This window comes from Triturus cristatus, chromosome 11, assembly GCF_964204655.1.
Source record: "Triturus cristatus chromosome 11, aTriCri1.1, whole genome shotgun sequence".
NCBI classification, from domain to species: Eukaryota; Metazoa; Chordata; class Amphibia; order Caudata; family Salamandridae; genus Triturus; species Triturus cristatus.
In genome coordinates, this window is record NC_140594.1 from 180,525,295 (window position 1) to 180,543,746 (window position 18,452).

The following is an 18,452-nucleotide window of genomic DNA, read 5'->3' on the forward strand; positions in this document are numbered from 1 at the left end:
CCGGCGGCGGCAACCTTCTCGGGGGGGCCATCCTTTTGGCTCATTCCATGAATCTCTTCACCACCTGCGAGGTGAAGAAACTTCCACCCTTTTCACCTCTGGTGTAGGCCACGATTGCCGCTAGGTGTACCCTTAGGGAGCTCGAGCAGAGGTTACTCTTTAGAAGGTGTGTGAGGTACCTCAGTACTGTTGAGTCTCTTGTCATTCTGTTTTGCAGGCCCTTTTTCCTGCACCACACAGTGAATCTCTTCCATTTTGCGCTGTAGCATTTTCGTGTAGTTTGTTTCCTTGCCTCCCGTAGCACTCGCATAGTGCTCGGAGGCAATCTTAGGTGTGCGAACTCTAGGTCTTCAGGAGCCATGCCGCCAGGTTGAGGGTCTCTGGCTCTGGGTGCAGGACCTCTCCGTTTTGCATTGAGAGCAGGTCCTTCCTCCTCTCGAACCTGTATGGATTGCCTTGTGCCATTTCTTGAATTTGTGAGAACCATGTCTGCCTCGCCCACTGCGGAGCCACTAGGATCAGAGTCATGTTGCTGGTTCTGCACTTGTCGAGCACTCTGTGCAACAGGGGTATCGGTGGAAAGGCGTAGGCAAATGTCCTCGACCAGCTTATCCATAGGGCATTTCCCTGGGATTGCTGATCTGGTTGCCTGGACGCGAAGCTTTGGCATTTTGCATTGTGGCGTGTTGCAAATAGGTCTATTGTGGGAGTTCCCCATCTCCGGAAGAGTTTCTCCGTTTCCTGGCCATTGAGCTCCCACTCGTGCGATGCCGAGGTCTGCTGCTTAGCCAGTCTGCCTCCACATGAATTGCCAGTAGATCTATCCTGAGAGGTATGGCCCATCTCCAAATCTCCTGAGCTAGAGAGGAGAGAGGGAACGACTGTGTCCCCCCCTTGTTTGTTGATGTAGAACATTGCCGTGGTGTTGTCTGTTTGAACCAACACCCTCTGATTGTACAGGTGCCTCTGGAATGCCTTCAGGGCTAGCAGGATTGTTTTCAACTCGAGGTAGTTGATATGGCGAACCGCATCTGCTGGAGCCCACAGACCCCTCACTCTGAGGTTGTCCATGTGCGCTCCCCATCCCTTTTGCGATGCGTCCGTGATAATGGTCACTGTTGGGATTGGTGGTGTCAGGCTTCTCCCTGCTGTCATGTTGTTTCTGTTCCACCAAGTTATCTCCTCCTGCACTGCGTGCGTAACAACCACTAGATCCTCCCAACTTCCGTTTGCTTGTGACCATTGCTGTTGTAGCCATTCCTGGAATGGTCTCATGTGCAGGCGTACATTCGGCACCAGCTGGATACACGACGCCATCATCCCCATCATCTTGCTCACAGCCCTCACTGTCAGAGCTCGCCCCTTCTGGTAGAGCCTCGTCTCCCTCAGTAGTGCATCTGTCCTCCTGTCGCTGGGCACTACTGTACTGTTGAGGGAGTTGATTTTCGCCCCCATGAAAATCTTCACCTGTTCCGGTTCCAGCGATGACTTGCCCCAGTGGATCGAGAACCCCAGATTCGTGAGGGTGTCTGTTACGCGTTTTGCGTGCCTCTCGCACTTCTCGCGTGAGTTTGCCTTGACCAGCCAGTCGTCTAAGTAGGGGTAGACATGGATTCCCTGTTTTCGTAGGTGGGCCGCGACCGCCGACAAGAATTTTGTAAAGACCCTTGGTGCCGATTTTAATCCGAAGGCCAGGGTTGTGAACTGGTAGTGTTCCTGTTCGATGTTGAATCTTAGAAGGCCCTTGTGTCTTCTGTTTATTGGGATGTGAAGGTAGGCATCCTTGAGGTCCACGGTGACCATGAAGTCTCCGTCTCTTATTTGGGGCAGTACCTCCTGCAGCGAAGTCATTTTGAACTTTTGCGTTCTGATGAACTTGTTTAAGTAACGCAGGTCCAGGATGGGTCTGAGGTTTCCGTCTACTTTCGGGACCACGAAGTAGTTTGAGTAGACCCCTTTGTTGCGTTCTCTGAACGGCACTGCCTCTATGGCTCTCCTTTCTAGAAGTTTCCGTGTTTCTTCTCTGAGTAGTGCCAGTTCTTGGGCCGATCTCTGTCTTCCCTTTGGTTTCCTGTTTGCAGGTCTTTTCTCCAACTCTACGCAGTATCCGTACTGCATGATGTTCCGTATCCACTTGTCTGTGGTTATACGCCGCCACTCCTGAAGGTAGAACCTCAGTCTTCCGCCTACTGGTGTTGTATGCTCGTAGGCTTTTGAATATTCTTTTCCCCCTGATGTTACTTTTTTGCGCCTCACCCTTGGGGGCATGACGAGGGTAGGCGTCCTCTTGCATGCTGAGTCACTTTGATGAGGGCTGTTCGCCCCCTCTCCTCCTTTGGCCACGTCCGTTCCCTCTCCCGCGAAAGGACTGGCCCCGAGGTTGGTACTGCCAGTTTTGCTTCTGCTGACCTTGTCCGTGACTTTGACCCTGCTGACCCTGCTGGAACGTCTGGTGCGACGGCCCCTGCTGGCTTCCTCCCCTACCGTAGGGTCTCCTCGAGGGATTGCCTCTCCTCATTCCCCTCAGCTGTAGGGCCCCCATGGACCTCGCCGTTTCGTTTTCTTTTTTCAGCTGGGTGAGCTTCTCGTCCACTGTTGCTCCGAACAGTGTCTCTCCGTTGAAGGGTGTGCCAAGGATGTTGTTCTGCACCTCCGGTTTGAATCCCGAGATTCTTAGCCATGCATGCCTTCTCTCGGTGACCCCTATGGCCATGAGTCTTGCTGAAGTCTCTGCCCCGTCCAACGCCGTCTTTATACACGAGTTGGTGATGTTCTTGCCTTCGTCTATCAGGTGTGAGGCTCTCTGGCGGTATTCTTCGGGGAGGTGCTTTACTAGCTCCCCCATCTCGTCCCAGTGCTGGTCCTGGTGTCTATTGAGGAGTGCATTGGAATTCGCCATGCGCCAGTGCATTGCGGCGTTCCTCTCGACCTTTCTTCCTGTGAGGTCTATCCTCCTGCTCTCCTTATCAGGTGGTGGGCCCGAAGTTGCTGGTACGTTGGCCCTTCTCCTGGCCGTGGAAGCTATGATGGAGTCGGCGGTCACGCTACCCTTGATGTAAGGGGGGGTCCAGGGAGGAGTGCTTATATTTCTTCTCTGTCCTGGGCGTGATCGACCGGCAGGTCGCTGGTTCCTTGAAGGCTTCTCTCCCCTGATTCATCACACTTTGTAGCATGGGGAGGAACTGGCTCCTTGTCTGGATGGGGAGCAGGGTCTCGAGGAGAAAATCGGCTTTCGGCTTCTCCTCGTCGAGTTTGACGCCGAAGGCTGTTGCTGCGCTCCTGACCACCATATTGTACACCCTGATGTCGTCGGGTGGCGAAGGCCTCGAAGGGTACGTGTCCACGGGCTCCTCCGGGTTTTCGGTGTCGAGATCCTGCCATTCGATGTCGTGGCTGGTAGATGGCGCCGAGTCGTAGAACGACTGTTGGTCTTCTTCCTCGGCTTCACCATCATAATAGGGCACTTCTTCCTCTTCGAGATCCCTTGTTAGTCCTTCGGTGTCGAATTCGTCCTCGACCTCGACGACGTCCGCCGATGAAACCGTTGGAATCTTGAATTCCTTCATCTTGGCGTCTTACTCTTTCTTCCTTTGAAGGATGTTCTCCATTTCGGCCTCGAGCCGCCTCTTCTTTTTCTCCATCTCGGAGATGCTTTCGGCGTCGACCGCGGGTCTTTTCGATGAAACTTGCGTCGACGTCGACCGTTCTTTCAGTGTCGATCGGCCCATTTCCTGGGTTGTCTTTGACGACCCTTGCTTTTCGGCGTCTTTCGGCACTAGGGAGTCCTTTTCTAAGGATCCGCTCGGCCTCTTGTCCATGGTTCCCCCTTTGGTCGTCGAAGTTTTCGGCGCCGATGCTCCCTTCGTGGACTTAGACTCGGATTTTCTCGAGTCACCCTCGTGTTTGAGGTACTTTCTGTTTTGCGCTCGACGATTCTCTTACCTAGTCTTCTCTACGACCGTGAAGTTTTCGGCTGTCTCGGCGACGTTGTCCTTGTCGTCCGTGGAGAGGCCCAGATCGTAGAGCGACGGGGCCTTACCCTTGCCCTCCATGCTGGCGTTGGCTCTTCTCTGCCGATCTCTCACCCTGAGCGTCTTCGGCACGAAGGCTGAGCAGGCGTTGCAGTCCTTACTCTGGTGTTCGACCGGTAGGCAGAGGTTGCAGACCGGATGCTGGTCCTTCTGCGCGAACTTGTGGTGGCAGTTTGGGCAGAACTTGAATGGCGTCTTGTCCATTGCGCTCAGGGCCTCTGAGTGCGCATTCTCCAAGGTCGTCGAAGAAAAAGGGCGTTGAACCTCCTTTCTTTGCGCTCCTGATGAAATCTCTTCCTTTCCTGTGATATCCTCTAGTATTTATCGACGAAACTCGCTTTTCTTTCTTCTTCCTTCAAGTGTAATTCTGGAGCTTCCCGATGACGATCCAGACCCAACGGCGGAAAAAAGAATCTGAAGATGGCGCCCCAGAGGTGGGACTTCCGCAGGAAGCAAGACGACGTCACGGGAGGTGCACCAAATGGTGGTCGTCGACGCCCACCTGGGCTACAAAAAAAAAAAAAACAAAGAAAAGACTACGAATCCGGACCCAACCACAAGATCGCGGAATAATGCACAGCATAGTGAATCCAGAAAGATTCACGCTGCAAAAGTATAGGTGCCACAGTACTGTGTTATAGAGTCTACAGAGATGTGGAAGGGGAGAGCAAAGGGATTACCACAAGCAGCTCTGGACTGGGTCTGTGGACCCACCAACCCGGGGAAAGAAAATGTAAAGTTGAAACCTAAGGGAATTCGCAGACACCAAAGAAGACGGTCAATGTTGAGGCCAGAAAAGCAGTGGGGCCCAACCCTATGATTACTACATATACCACAGAAGAGGGTGTAAAGTATACACCGACAAGTAGTTAGGATATAGGATGCAACCTAAGATGATACTGTGAGGAACTGTGGAGCAGCGATTCATAGACACCTCGGTCAAGGGTCTATGAGGTCAATTTAGAAGCAGTGATGGTGCCATCTGAGGGGGGGTGTTGATAGGTTACCAATCAGCCGGTGATAAGGAAACAGAAGTAACATTTTAAAGGTTGTGCAGTGAGTCAGGTGTAGATGATGGGACAGGGTGAGAGAAATAAAGGGATTCTGGACTTTGTCCTTTTTCAAACCACAACAGACAAGATACCTTCACTTGTACACCCATTAAACAGGACTTCTGGGCTGGATAATCTAGAGGACAGGTTAAGTAACAGAGTGAAAGAGTAGAGCCCAACAGGGAGCTGGTAAATTTGGTCAAGTTAAAACAAGTTCAGGCAGTTTGCAGCGGACAGCACACAATACACTAACTGTGAAGAGTAAATAAGCAGGGAAATAACGGCAAACATTAACAAATAAACAATTTCCCATATTACAGGCGGCACCACGTTAAAAAGTACTCTTCATACCAAATCACAGAGACTATCTGCAACAAACGCAGCCTGCGGTGTAGAAAGAGTCTAAAATAAAAACACAGTTTCTGCTCACTTTTCTCAGATTTTATTCAGAAAGCCCATCTTACGATCTATGGGAAGAGGAATGTAAAGAGGCGGGGGAAGGCCATTAGGCCTTGTTTTGAGTGTTTACTCTCCTACGAGGCATGCAAGAAGAGTTTGTAAATGGAAATTCTGAGCAATTGCATGTATTCTTCTTGTGCAATAATAATTTGAAGGACATTCAGCTTCAGGCTAACACCAGTAAAGTGCTTTTATAGCTGGTGTGACAAGCTTCAAGGGTTTCATACCCAGGAGTAATTATTATTTAATTAGTGAAGCAAGGTGGTTTAGGTAAAAAAGGTTGAAAAGTAATGGAGATTGGGCGGATGTACATGGAATTTGACAGAGTAATTCTTAAGTTTGTAGTTCAAGGAGTCCACAGGTATAACTGGTTTAGCAAATTTCTGCTAACATTGTGTATTGCCTCAACTTTAGGAATAAAATGTCAGTATCCATCAGTATAATCTACCATATTAGGCATAATTCATTCTAATGGTTTAAGAAAAACATGCATGGTATAGCCATGGGTGTACATTTTAATTAACTGAGATTTCAAGTGCTCAAATGCCTCATACAACAGTGCCTGTATAGATTGATTGATTTGAAACCTATAGAGCACTCATCACCCAATAATGATAGCATGTCACTTAGGAAGGTACAGGAAAGGAAGGAGAAGGTATTAAGAAGAAAGAGAAAAGGTGTGTTTTTAAAGCGTTGTTAAAGGAAAGACATTATCAGACAGGGAGGAAGAACGTTCTAAGCTTTAGTGGTCAGGAAAAGGAAAAGATCAGTCTCCACCTCAGGAGAGTTGAATTTTCGGAAAAGTAGTTGCTTTAAGAATTACAAATTTGGGAATTCCTGTAAATGAACTGGCTCAGATTGAAGACAATTAAATTAGACCAGCGAAAAGTAAAAAACATTTCCTGGACTGAAACATTGTGAATCCTAGTCAGTCTACAGAGGGATAAAAACAAAAGACAGACGTAGGGAATTACAAAAATCAAGTTGATATAAACCAACGTTTTGAACCACAATCTTTTAGCAGAAAATGGAAGGAAGGGAAGGATTTTAGGAGAATCTGAAATGATGAGAGCATGTAGAGGGCAATTTAAGTATACAGAAAGACTGTTCAAAAGAGAAACCAAGGTTTCTGAATTGACAATTAGAGGAGCAGGAGCAAGTTCAGAGAGCCAACTGTCTGACATGATGGAGACGATTTTGCCGACCACTAAGATCTTAGTTTTATCTGTGTTTAACAAGATATTTAGCCTTCAGGCGGCAGCCTCTAAAAGGCAGATAGCGAATTGTGGGTGAGAATCGCGATAAAGAAGAGTCAAGTTGAATGAGCATCTGGATGTTGCTGTCATATGTCATAAAGGAAAAGACAAAGGAGTGAATAAAACTGGTCAAATGAGTCACATACCCATTAAAAAGTGTGAGACTCACAGGGGAACCTTGAAGAATGCTGTGAGAGAGTAGCACAAAGGAAGATCTAAAAGGTGGAAGGGGAACAGCTTGTAACAGATTATCAAATTAAGAGGAGATCCAAGACGATGCTTTGTCAGAGGCTCCAAGAAGAGAAAGTTGCAACATAAGAATAAAGTGTAAGCTGAACAGTCTAAATGAATAAAAGTGACAGTGACGCCTTGAACAACAATGGGCTGCAGATAATCCAGAACAGACAGCAGGACAGACCGAGTGCTATGAATGGACAGAGCCCTGCCTGATCAGCATCCAAGAGACCACAAGTTTCTAGACCAAGAGATGGCTGATTAACGTTTCTTAAATTTTGATTGGCAATGGAGGAAGTGAAAGAGGATGAAAGACTTAAAATGGCGGGGTCAGCTTGAGGTTGTTAGGACAACGGTGCAGCACATTTGAATACAATTTTGTTTGGAAGAACATGTGAGATTGTTCTAGCAAATAAGTGCTCTTCTATGCTCATCATGCAATCTATTCTAGCTATGTATGCACCACTGAAAATAAAGAGTATTCCCTTTTCAATGCATCCCTTCTGCAGTAAGCACTACTGACCATCTGCTGATTGTCTTTTTCATGAATATTCTGTCTTGAGTAGCTAGGAATTTAGTTGTTTTCTCTATATGTTGGTGTCTGAGGTGGTCTTACATCTTATTTTTAAAACGCAGGCCAAAAAGCTGCAGTTTAAAATAAAGAAAATACTTTTTTTATTTTAAAGGTCAGGCTGCCTTTTGGGCATTAAGAAATTAAGGGAAGAGTTCCCACAGATTTGGCCATTGTGGTATATTCTGATGATCTCTGCTTGCCTCCCATCTGCATACGTACAGTTTGAGTTTGTTTGTTAAGAATGAGAGTCAGAAAAGATTTATAGGGACCCACCCAAAATTCTGCATTAAAGGCCCAGGTTTTGTATGTAGTGAAAGAACACTACATTATATTCTTTGGATATATGCATCATTTTGAAAGAAGACAAGCGGTAATTCAGCTTCCTGAAACTAAGGTCTAGGGTTCAGCTTGTGCATGAGCTCTACTTAATAATTGCCATCTTCCACTATAATTAGCTCTCACAACAAACTATATCCAACCATGTATTCATGCTCAGTGTTTAACATGGTATTCTTTTAATGGCTCAGAATTCACTCTCAAACACAGACTATGCACAAGCAGACGATGCAGGGACAGGCATGCATTGCACGAAGAACATAATTTACTTTTCACTCACCATGAATTTCAAATTATTGCAAACTAGTTGTCCTAAAGAAGGTCTTTTGTCATTTTGATACAGGAAATATGTCATCTTGCTATAATGTTGTGGACCTTGTATGCATTTATAATATATGTTGGCACTTTGAAGAAATTACTATTTGAATCATGTTTCTAGCGGACAGTTGAATGCAAGCCCTCCTCATGTAGCATCCACGTTAGACCATCTTCCACACGAACACCTTCATTCATAATAATAAAATGAGTCTCCCCTTTAATAATTATAATATTGATTAGACAGGACGCAAATGCAAGTTCCCAATCCATGGTACCGGAAGATTAAGCATTCTAAGTGAAGATGTGAAATAAAAATACTATCCACAATGCCATGTACATTACATAATATTGGCATCCAAACACACATCTCTGCTTATGATCTAGGTCACAAAAATGGTCTGTCCATAGTAACTTTCTTTCCACATCAACAAGGCTTTTACACTAACTGGCTTAATTAAGGCTGAACCTGAAATAATCTCTCCCGGGAATAAACAATTTCAAATCTGGGTTACTTTTTAAATTTAGGGCTCTTGGAATCCATGCTGCCTGGCATCTGCCAGTAGTCGCGGTTAAGTCCACATATTTCTCTGGAGAACTCTTTGCTTGCAGCTCAAAAATGTAGTGTTATAACAGCATGTCATTTAGGGTTTCTGTTTGCCTTAAAAACAATAACCAATGGATTGTGGGACTTCACCAACCACTTTGACTCTGAGAATTGCCATTCCACTTGCTGTGAATCATTGAGAACCCACACCTTATATATAGTTAAACAGACTATAATGCATATGAAAATAAGCTATCCAAAAAGAAAAAAAATGAAACGAAAAATAAATACATGTTCAAGTTAGGAAAAAGACAACTTTGCAATGGTGTGCATGTGTGAGCCTAAAATAAATTAAGGTTCAACTTACAACATCTGCATCTAAACCATCGAGGTCATCAGGTGTGCTAATGGTAGTGCTACTATTGGAGGTGGTAATAGTGGTACTTTCGCCTCCATCCCAAGGCTCCAAGTCCTTCTCCTTGTGTTCTCCATTGACTTTAGAGCTGATAGCAGAATCCGTAAAAGCATCTGTAAAATACAATTGAGCTGCATGAAAGGTTCTATTTTACAGTGAACTGATGCAAAAACAATCATATTGCCTATTTATTTTCAAGAACTACATACAATATTCAGAATGCACAAAAGTCATCTTTAAATGTGTAAAACATTGAGGTTTATTACTGGAGAGGGTATAAGGGTTTAGCAGTCTAAGGGGGAAGGGACTAGCTGCCTGCATAGAACAGAATCGAACTTATTCATACCAAGTGTTTCCCTCTAATTTGAGCACTCAATGCTAGTGACAACTGATTACAATAACTCCACTTGAATAACTCGTGCTTAAAAAGAGCAAGCCATAGATGTGTGCCTCCAAGCTGCAACGCACGTGTGTTAAAAGATGCCATACCTAATTTTATGTTTACCTGGTCAGTCATCTGCCGTGCACAACTGTGTTTCTAGATTGCTAAACTAGCCTACTATTGATAACATTAGGCCTTTAGGGCCTACAGCAGTTCACAGATTTGGTCTTTTCTTTGGATCATCACTGTGGCAGGATTTTTATGACTGGCTCACTGGAAGAGGGAAACTAGCCCTAGATATTGGTCTTGAACCAGAGGCGTTAAGGATACCCTGAACTGAGGGTAAGTGAAAAAAATAAGCAGAAATAAAACTTCTCCAGATTCTGCTAAATGGTCAGAGAAAGAACAAGGATCTGCACAGTCAAAATAACAGGACCACATCATAGCTCACGTCAGAGGCAGAAAATAAAGAGAAGGCATTTAGTATAAAAGAGTGAGGCAAAACGGGTATAAAAGTAGAAGAATACATATCTTTTTCTTCACACTGCTAAAGCACGCTTTTCAACCCTACACAAAATGCGCACACAAAAATCTTATGGAAAGGTTACATTCAAATATTAAAGCATCTAAAATTGGCAAGTTATGGCCACAACCTACACCCTAAAGAACCCCAAATCTGAGAAACATTAGTAGTGATAGATACCTTACCGTAGAATTTCCCCAGGCGTCAGACTGAATCCGGAAAGTTTTCGTCAGCAGTACCCCTGCACGTCGGAAGGTGGCGTTGTGCGGCTCTGCGTCAGTCGTTGGGATCATGGTCGACGAGATGATGTCGCGGCAGCTACTTAGACGCCGCCCTTGTGCGCGGATGACAGTTCTGTACATAACATTCCGTGCCAGAAAACGCAGAGCCATGCAAGATACTCACCACTGGTGCCTTGAAACTAGGGCCCTGAAAGGGATAACCTTAACCCTAGAAATCAGTTCACAGAATGGGTAGGATGGGTGGGGCGGTAAGGAATCTATCACTACTGTTTCTTACAGCTATATCGTTACCGAAGGTGAGTAACTTGTTCATCTGAAAGCAACACATAGTGATAGATTCCTTACCTTAGAATAGATACCCCAGCAATACCAACCCCGATGGTGGGTCTGCGAACCAAGATCACACCAGAAACTCTCGGAGAACAGAACGGCCAAAGAAGAGGCCTCTCCGGACTTGGCTGTCCAGGCAGTAGTGCTTAGTAAAAGTGTGCAGCGACGCCCACGTAGCTGCCTGACAGATGTCTTGCAGGGGGACACCACATCCCAATGCTGTAGAGGCTGCCGTCGCCCGGGTGCAACGGGCACCAGCCCCACCGGAGGCTCCTTTTTAGCCAAAAAATAACAGGCTTTGATACACAAGACGACCCATCTGGAAATGGTCCGCTTGTGTACGGTCCGACCTTTCTTGGCGCCTACGTAGCCAACAAAAAGCTGGTCATCCACCCGGAACTGTTGTGTGCGGCTCAGGTAAAATGAGATCGCACGTTTTGGATCCAGACGGTGGAGCCTCTCTTCCTCTCTGGAAGGATGCGAAGGCAGAAAGAAGGTAGGCAAAGTGAAGGATTGCCCGATGTGAAAAGCAGTGACAACTTTTGGCAGAAAGGATGGACGGGTCCTTAGCACAACCTTGTCCGGATGGACAGATAGAAAAGGAGGTTTACAAGAAAGAGCCTGGAGCTCACTCACTCTCCTAGCGGAGGTGATGGCAACCAGGAAAGTAGTCTTCAAGGTTAAGAGATGTAGAGGACAGTTGTGCAGAGGCTCAAAGGGAGCGCACATCAAATATGTAAGAACCAGGTTCAAGTCCCACTGTGGCATCACAAAAGGAATAGGAGGGAAAAGGTGAGTAATGCCTTTGAGGAATCTATTTACAACAGGTGACTTGAAAAGAGAGGGCTGATCAGGGAGCCTGAGATAGGCCGAAATAGCAGAAAGGTAGCCCTTGATAGTGCCCAGAGCAGAGCCCTGCTGGGCCAAAGAGAGAAGAAACAAAAGGACTTCTGAAAAAGGGGCAGAAAGGGGATCCACAGCCTTTGCTGTGAACCATGCCACAAATGTGTTCCAACTTTGTGGAGGGCCGCCAGAATAGCATTACAAACTTCAATAGGCATGTCAAAAGGAATCAACTGCCGCCGCTCAATCTCCACGCAAGGAGGTGGAGACTGGACAGGTTCGGGTGGAGGACCATCCCCTGCTGCTGCAACAGAAGATCCTCCCGAAGAGAGAGTCGGATCAAGGGATTGATTTTCATATTGAGTAGCTCGGGATACCATACTCTTCGAGCCCAGTCCAGAGCCACAAGAATGACTTGGGCCCGGTCGCGCCTGATCTTCTTCAGCACTCTGGGTAGAAGTGGTATAGGCGGAAAGGCATACAACAGACAGCAACTCCACTCGCGACGAAAAGCGTCGCCTAGCGTGTGCCGCCTTTGAAATTCCAACATGCAGAACTGATGACATTGTGCATTCTCTTCGGTGGCGAATAGATCTAACGAAGGCTCTCCCCACTGTTGAAAGAGACATTGCGCCACGTCCGAGTGAAGACGCCATTCGTGATCCATCATGCAACTGCGGCTGAGTTTGTCCGCCCTGGCGTTCAATGAACCTGCCAGGTGTTGAACCACCAGGGAAATGCCCTAATGTTCCAGCCATGTCCAGAGGCGCAGAGCCTCCTGACATAGGGTCCACGACCCCACCCCGCCTTGTTTGTTGCAGTACCACATGGCGGTGGTGTTGTCCGTGAACACCTGCACTACTCTTACCCAGACAGTGGGAAGGAATGCCTTCAGTGCAAGTCGGATCATCCGAAGCTCCAGAAGGTTGAAATGGAGCAGGGACTCCGCTGGAGACCAGAGGCCTCTGATCTCTGCCTCTCCCATGTGACCACCCCATCCCAGGAGGGACGCATCAGTCACCACTGTTTGCTCCAGTTGGGGAAGGGAGAGGGATCTGCCATTGACCCAATGCCGGTTTGTGAGCCACCACTGCAACTGTTTTGCAGTACCCTCCGAGATCTGGACAGACTCGGACAGGTTCCCCTGGTGCTGCGCCCACTGGAACTGCAGGTCCCACTGCAGAGCACGCATATGCCATCTGGCATGATCAACCAGCAGGATGCAGGAGGCCATGAGGCCCAGCAGCCTCAGGTTCAGTCTGACCGAAACCCAGGATAGAGGCCGAAAGTTTGGAATCAGAGCCTGAATATCCTGGACTCGTCATTCGGGAGGATAGACCCGAAAGAGCGCCATATCCAGAACCGCTCCGATGAAGAGGAGCTTCTGAGAGGGAATCAGGTGCGACTTCAGAATATTGATGGAGAACCCCAGCAAATGCAGGAGGTCGGCCGTAGTCTGGAGGTGGGAGACGACTGCCTGGGGCGATCCCGCCTTCAACAGCCAGTCGTCGAGATAGGGGAAGACTGGAACCCCTGATCTGCACAGATGAGCTGCGTCCACCGCCATCACTTTCGTGAACACCCGAGGGGCGCTGGTAAGGCCAAAGTGCTTGTGGCCTACCGTAAACCGCAGGTAACGCCGGTGGGCGGGCAGGTCGGGAATAGGGAAACATGTGTCCTACAGATCTAACGCTACCATCCAGTCTCCAGGGTCGAGGGCAGACAAGACCTGAGCCAGAGTTAACATCTTAAACTTCTCCTTCCGGAGGAAGCGATTGCCGTTCCGGAGGTCTAAGATAGGATGCAGGCCCTTGTCCTTCGTGGGCACCAGAAAGTAGTTGGAATAACAACCACAACCTACTTCTGGTGCAGGAATGCGCTTGATGGCCCCCCTTGGCCAAGAGGGCCACAACTTCCTGTTGGATAAGTGCCAAGTGATCCCCCGACATATGGTGGTACTGGGGTGGCATAGCTGGAGGGGTAGTCTCTAAGAGGAGGGAGTAGCCCCTTCGGACTATTTGTAAAACCCACCTGTCTGTAGTGATGGTGCGCCAGTGGGGGAGGTGATGGCGAATCCTGCCGCCCACTGACATTGGATCGACCTGAAAAACCGGACTAGGAAGGTTTGGAGGCAGTGGTGGCCGGGGTGGAGGTGAACTGACCCGCCCGCTGGCCCCCTGAACCGCTTCTGCGGTTCCCACATCCGTGGCCGCGCTGAGACTGCTGCTGCTGCGGCCGGTGGCTCTGTAGCGAACATGCTGGGGCGCCTCTTCCGTTGCCACAAAAGGAGCGAAGAGAAGAAGGCGGAGGAGGGCGAGTGGCCGACAGGCCCAAGGACTTGCCCGTAGCCCGCGAGTCCTTAAAACTCTCCAACACGCTATCTGCCTTGCTGACAAAAAGGCGAATGCCATCAAAGGGCATGTCCATCAGGGTGTTCTGGACATCCCCTGAGAAGCCACTAGTCCTCAGCTAGGCATTTGGGCATAGCGCCACCGTCGTGGATATCGCTCTGCCTAGCGAGTCGGCAGTGTCAAGGCCACATCGTATCGTGAACTTGGCTGCATCTCTTCCCTCATTCCCTCAGCAATAGCTTTCGAGAGCACTGTCCGCGCCTCCTCCGGACCCAGAGGCAGCACTTACGCCACCGTATCCCACACAGAGTGGGAGTAACAGCCCACGAGGCATGCGGTATTCACAGACCGCAGCCCAGAACTGGCGGAAGAAAAAATCTTCTTCCCAAATTGTTCTAGTCTCTTGGATTCCCGATCCGGGGGTGCAGTAGGGAATGCGCTCTGGGACGTTGAGGCTTGGACAACCAAGCTATTAGGGGTGGGGTGTTGGGAGAGGAAAGAACGTCAGAAAGTGCATCATTAAAAGGCAGCAGTGGCTCCGCAAAGGTAGCCGCGGCTGAAGCACTTCTGTCAGGAGGTTAATCCTAACGGCCACAGTAGGGAGTTGGAGGTTGAGGGCCTCCGCCGCCCTACGCAACATCACTGCATAACTTGCACTCTCCTCCGTAGCCACTGTAGGAGGAGTGAGCATGCCAAGGTCAGGGGGGGTGTCGAGACCACTGGCATCCCCCAGTTTCTCTACCCAGTCTGGGTCATACTCACATTGAGCTGTGAGAGGGTCCTCAGACCCCTCCCTGTCCTCCCCTTCCTCCTCAGGCTAATGTACAGGACGAAAATAAGGAGGTGGGACATAGGGGTAGAAAGGCCCCATCGGTGTTGGAATTGGCGTCGAGCGACGCGGTTCCGGCTCCATGTCCATGTCCATATCGGGGCTGAAACTGTGGCCGGCGTCGTCCGGTGCAAAGGGCGACGTCGGAGGTGGTGCCGGTGGGGTTGACGTCAGTGGAAGTGTAACGAGGTCAACTGGCGTCGACCAGGATCCTTGGGGGCCCTGCGGCGCCGGGGCCGAAGCCGACAGCGATGCCGGAGCTGCCGACGGTGAAGGACGATGGGCCCACGGAACCCGAAAGGCGTGCCTGCGGGCCAGACGGCCCAAAGAGGTGGACCATGGCTGCCAGAAATTCCTACAGCTGGACCGGAGAAGCTGACGGACCCGGGAAGGGCGGGTAGGCCGACAGCGACACCGTAGGCTCTGCCCGGAGCCACGGGGGAGGCACCACCCGCACCCTCAGCCGCATCGAGCAACGGGAAGTAGTCGAGCGATGACGCTTCTACGACTTCTTGTGCTTCATCTTACCTGACCCCCAGTGCAAAGACTTCGACTCAAAAAACCGATGGTGATGGCTCTGCGGCCGGTCCCTCGACCACCCACTGGACCGAGACCTTAAGCGGTGCGAAGCAGACTACTGGACCTCCAGCAACTTTCGGGACCGCTCCCGCAAAGACTTCGAAGCCTTGGCCCGGCAGTCGGGGCACGACTTGGGGTCGTGGTCGCGCCCCAGGCAGTAGAGACACATGCGGTGTGGGTCCGTCACAGACATCATCTGATGACATTCCCCTCAAAGACTTGAAACGGGGCATCCCTACGACACCAGGAGTCGATCGTCTCGGAAAAAAGTCTCAAAAGCACAGTCAAAAAATGACTTGGGGGGGAGGAGCCAAGATGGCGACCGGGATGGCAGCGTAGGATCCCGGCTCCGTGAACCTCCGCATCCCGCACAGATATCCTGCATGTGATCCTTAGCCTGCGCTATATGCCCGTGTTGGTGATTGAGAGCGGCAACCGATCGCGTGATTCTGAAGTTTCTGGCGGCGGTACCGCCGGAGAAATCTTCACCTGAAGTTTGCGGCCTGTGCAACCCTGGAACCGGGACCTCGAGTGGACAACATGGCCGGGCGGCAGTTCAACAACAGCGGCCATTGGTGACTGGGTGGAGTCGGAATACCGGAGCGATGCGGATATTGGCCTGAATTTCGCCGTGGTCATTCCTACCACTGGGCGTAGTGGAACGAGTGCATGCCCGAGGTGGCAATTCCAAGATTCTTCGGTAATTGCCTGAGCCCTCGCCAGTGAGCTGCTCGGACGCTGCCTGTAACTCGTCCCGATTTTCGCGGGCTGCTCCCGGACTTTTGCGGGCGCTCGTCCAGGGTGAGGATAACTGTTACTTGTGACCATACACCGGATACATATTTTGCCCGCCCCCGGAACCCTGTTTGCAGTACCATGGAACTTGATGCGCTTGTGCCTGGGTCCCGGTCCCAATCTGGGGTGGAACTACCCTGCGGCCATCTTGATAGGATGGATTCTATCATCCTGTACACTGGGTCGCAGCAAGATTGGGAGTGTGTGGCTAAGAGGAGCGTAGCGCAGCGGGCGCGAGGAGCTGTGCTGGGGTACGGTGACCTACTCGAAGCTCTCGGTGCCCTTCGTTCCACCCTGGTTCACGGCGCCTGGGTACTGGGGAGAAAGCTTGATGGTATTGCGTCAGCGTCGGAGCAGTTGCGAGCTGCCTGTCCCCAGGTAACCAGGGACTTGTTTTACTTCACACAGGAGGACAGTGTCGTGGCCGCCCCTGTGAATAGGGGAAAGCTGGAAATTCCTGACAATGTGCCAACGTGTGGTCGGCTGGCTGTAGGTCGGGTCTGTTCCGGAGGTTTTAGATTTGAGCAGAAGGTGGTGGCTTTGTCCCACGCACAGCCTCCGGCGACCCAGGCAATAATCAGGCAATGGTCGCCTGCTCTGGCTGATTTCTACATCCTGGACCTTGTGTGCAATGCACGTCCTGGGGCAGTACTGGGAAAGATGATCCTCCATAATGATGACTGTGTTGGTATTCAGAGACGTCCATCCTACATGTGTGTGTCGCTTCCGGTTCTTTTTTGGACGCTCCTTTTCCTCGCAACATTGGACATGGCACTGGGTCGATGGGTATGCATCGGTGGATTCGCAAAGAGAGGCCAAGGATAAGACTGATCCCTCAGAGGTTGTCATCTAATAGGCGGGCGGGTACAGGGGTTGCGTGCTCTCACGGCATAACCAATAGTGTAATAGGTGCATAACGCTCCCCATTTTTCTTTGAAACGTAAAATGTTTGTTGATTACTGTTTGCTTTGGGGAGGAACACATTGTGCGGGAGGGAGAAGCCGGGGGCATGTTTGAAGGCCCTCCTCCAGTTTATTAATACTCTCTCCACTCCCCCGTTAGGTGGGGTTTCTTTTCTTTTTCCTTTTTCTCTGTTTCTTCTATATTTCGGGTCTGGTTCCGGGGCGACAGGCACACTGCTGGGGGGGGGGGGGGCCGTAGTCATCTGCAGAGGTGCAGGGTGGGGGGCTGGGGGAGGAGATTTTTTAGTTTTTTACTTTGTTTCTATGGCCTCTTTTCTCTTCTCTTATCTTTCTTTGTCTTTCTTTTCTGGGGTCAGTACGGTAGGTTCCTTCGCTGTCAATCACTGCTTTTTCATTAGTGCCTCAATTTCCGTGGTGCTTTCTGGGTCTTAGGGCAGGGGACTGCAGGCGCAAATGGCTCGTGATATTCTTCCACATCCTGAACCTCCTGTTTCAGCGCCATTGACTTGATAGATTGCTGTTTATTGTTGACGTTTACTATTCTGCCCGCCATTTTTCGCTACTGGGAAATTGTTTGGCACCTGATCCTTCTATTCTCTATTATAAAATGAAAACCTTTTATATCCTGGTTTCCTACTTGGGCTGCTAAGTGGCCAAGAGTATACTAGCATGGAGATTCTTCCCGAGGTGCTGCCTGGGATTAAAATTTGTTTTTTGTTAATCCAACTGCTTAGCGGCCGGCCCCGGGGGTTGTAGGCCCATACTTGTCTTTGGTTGAAATGTCAATAAAGGTTTTAAAAAAAAAAAAAAAAAAATGACTTGGGGTACTACTCGCTCCGGACTTGAGCTTGCTGGCGCGGAAAAAGAAAGAACTGACGTCAGCGCGCGAGGGCGGTGTCTAAGTAGCTGCCGCGACGTCATCTCGGCAACCACGTCAACGACTGATGGGGAGCTGCAGGACGCCGACTTCGACACGCAGGGGTACTGCTGACGAAAACTTTCCGGATCCAGTCTGACGCCTGGGGGTAATTCTAATGTATGAAATCTATCACTATGTGTTTCTTTCAGATGCATTTGTACTCATACAAAGTCAACACCAGCTTAGAAAAATATAAAACAAGACCAAAACGACAAATATCCACAATACACATAGGCAAGTTTAGTCCATAGAAATCAATGGATTTGTTTCTTTTAGCACAAAGTACCATGGATGGGTGAAAAATCGAAGATGAAGCAGGCACAGGGGAGGTTAGGCGCCTGAAAAGCAAAGTGACGCGTCGATTCCTTACTCCACAGGGGAGGTGATGCATTGGTTCCTTATTGCCAGAGGAGATGATGCATCGGTTACTTACTGGAAAGGGAGGTGATGCTTCAATATCCGGACATGCGGCCTCAGTTCCTTACTGCGGTGTGGTGTCGAAGTATCAGCGTCGTGG

The 18,452-nt window shown here is 49.5% G+C and overlaps 1 protein-coding gene across 17 annotated transcripts in view; it reads right to left on the reverse strand.

Moving 5' to 3' along the window:
- ATXN2 (ataxin 2) overlaps positions 1–18,452 on the reverse strand; it is a 1,509,788-nt gene that overhangs the window by 1,304,470 nt on the left and 186,866 nt on the right. For all 17 annotated transcript variants that reach the window (XM_085634791.1, XM_085634789.1, XM_085634788.1 and 14 more), the window contains one exon: positions 9,172–9,332. In XM_085634791.1, coding sequence (XP_085490917.1) covers positions 9,172–9,332 — 161 coding nt within the window. The remainder of the gene's footprint in view (positions 1–9,171; positions 9,333–18,452) is intronic.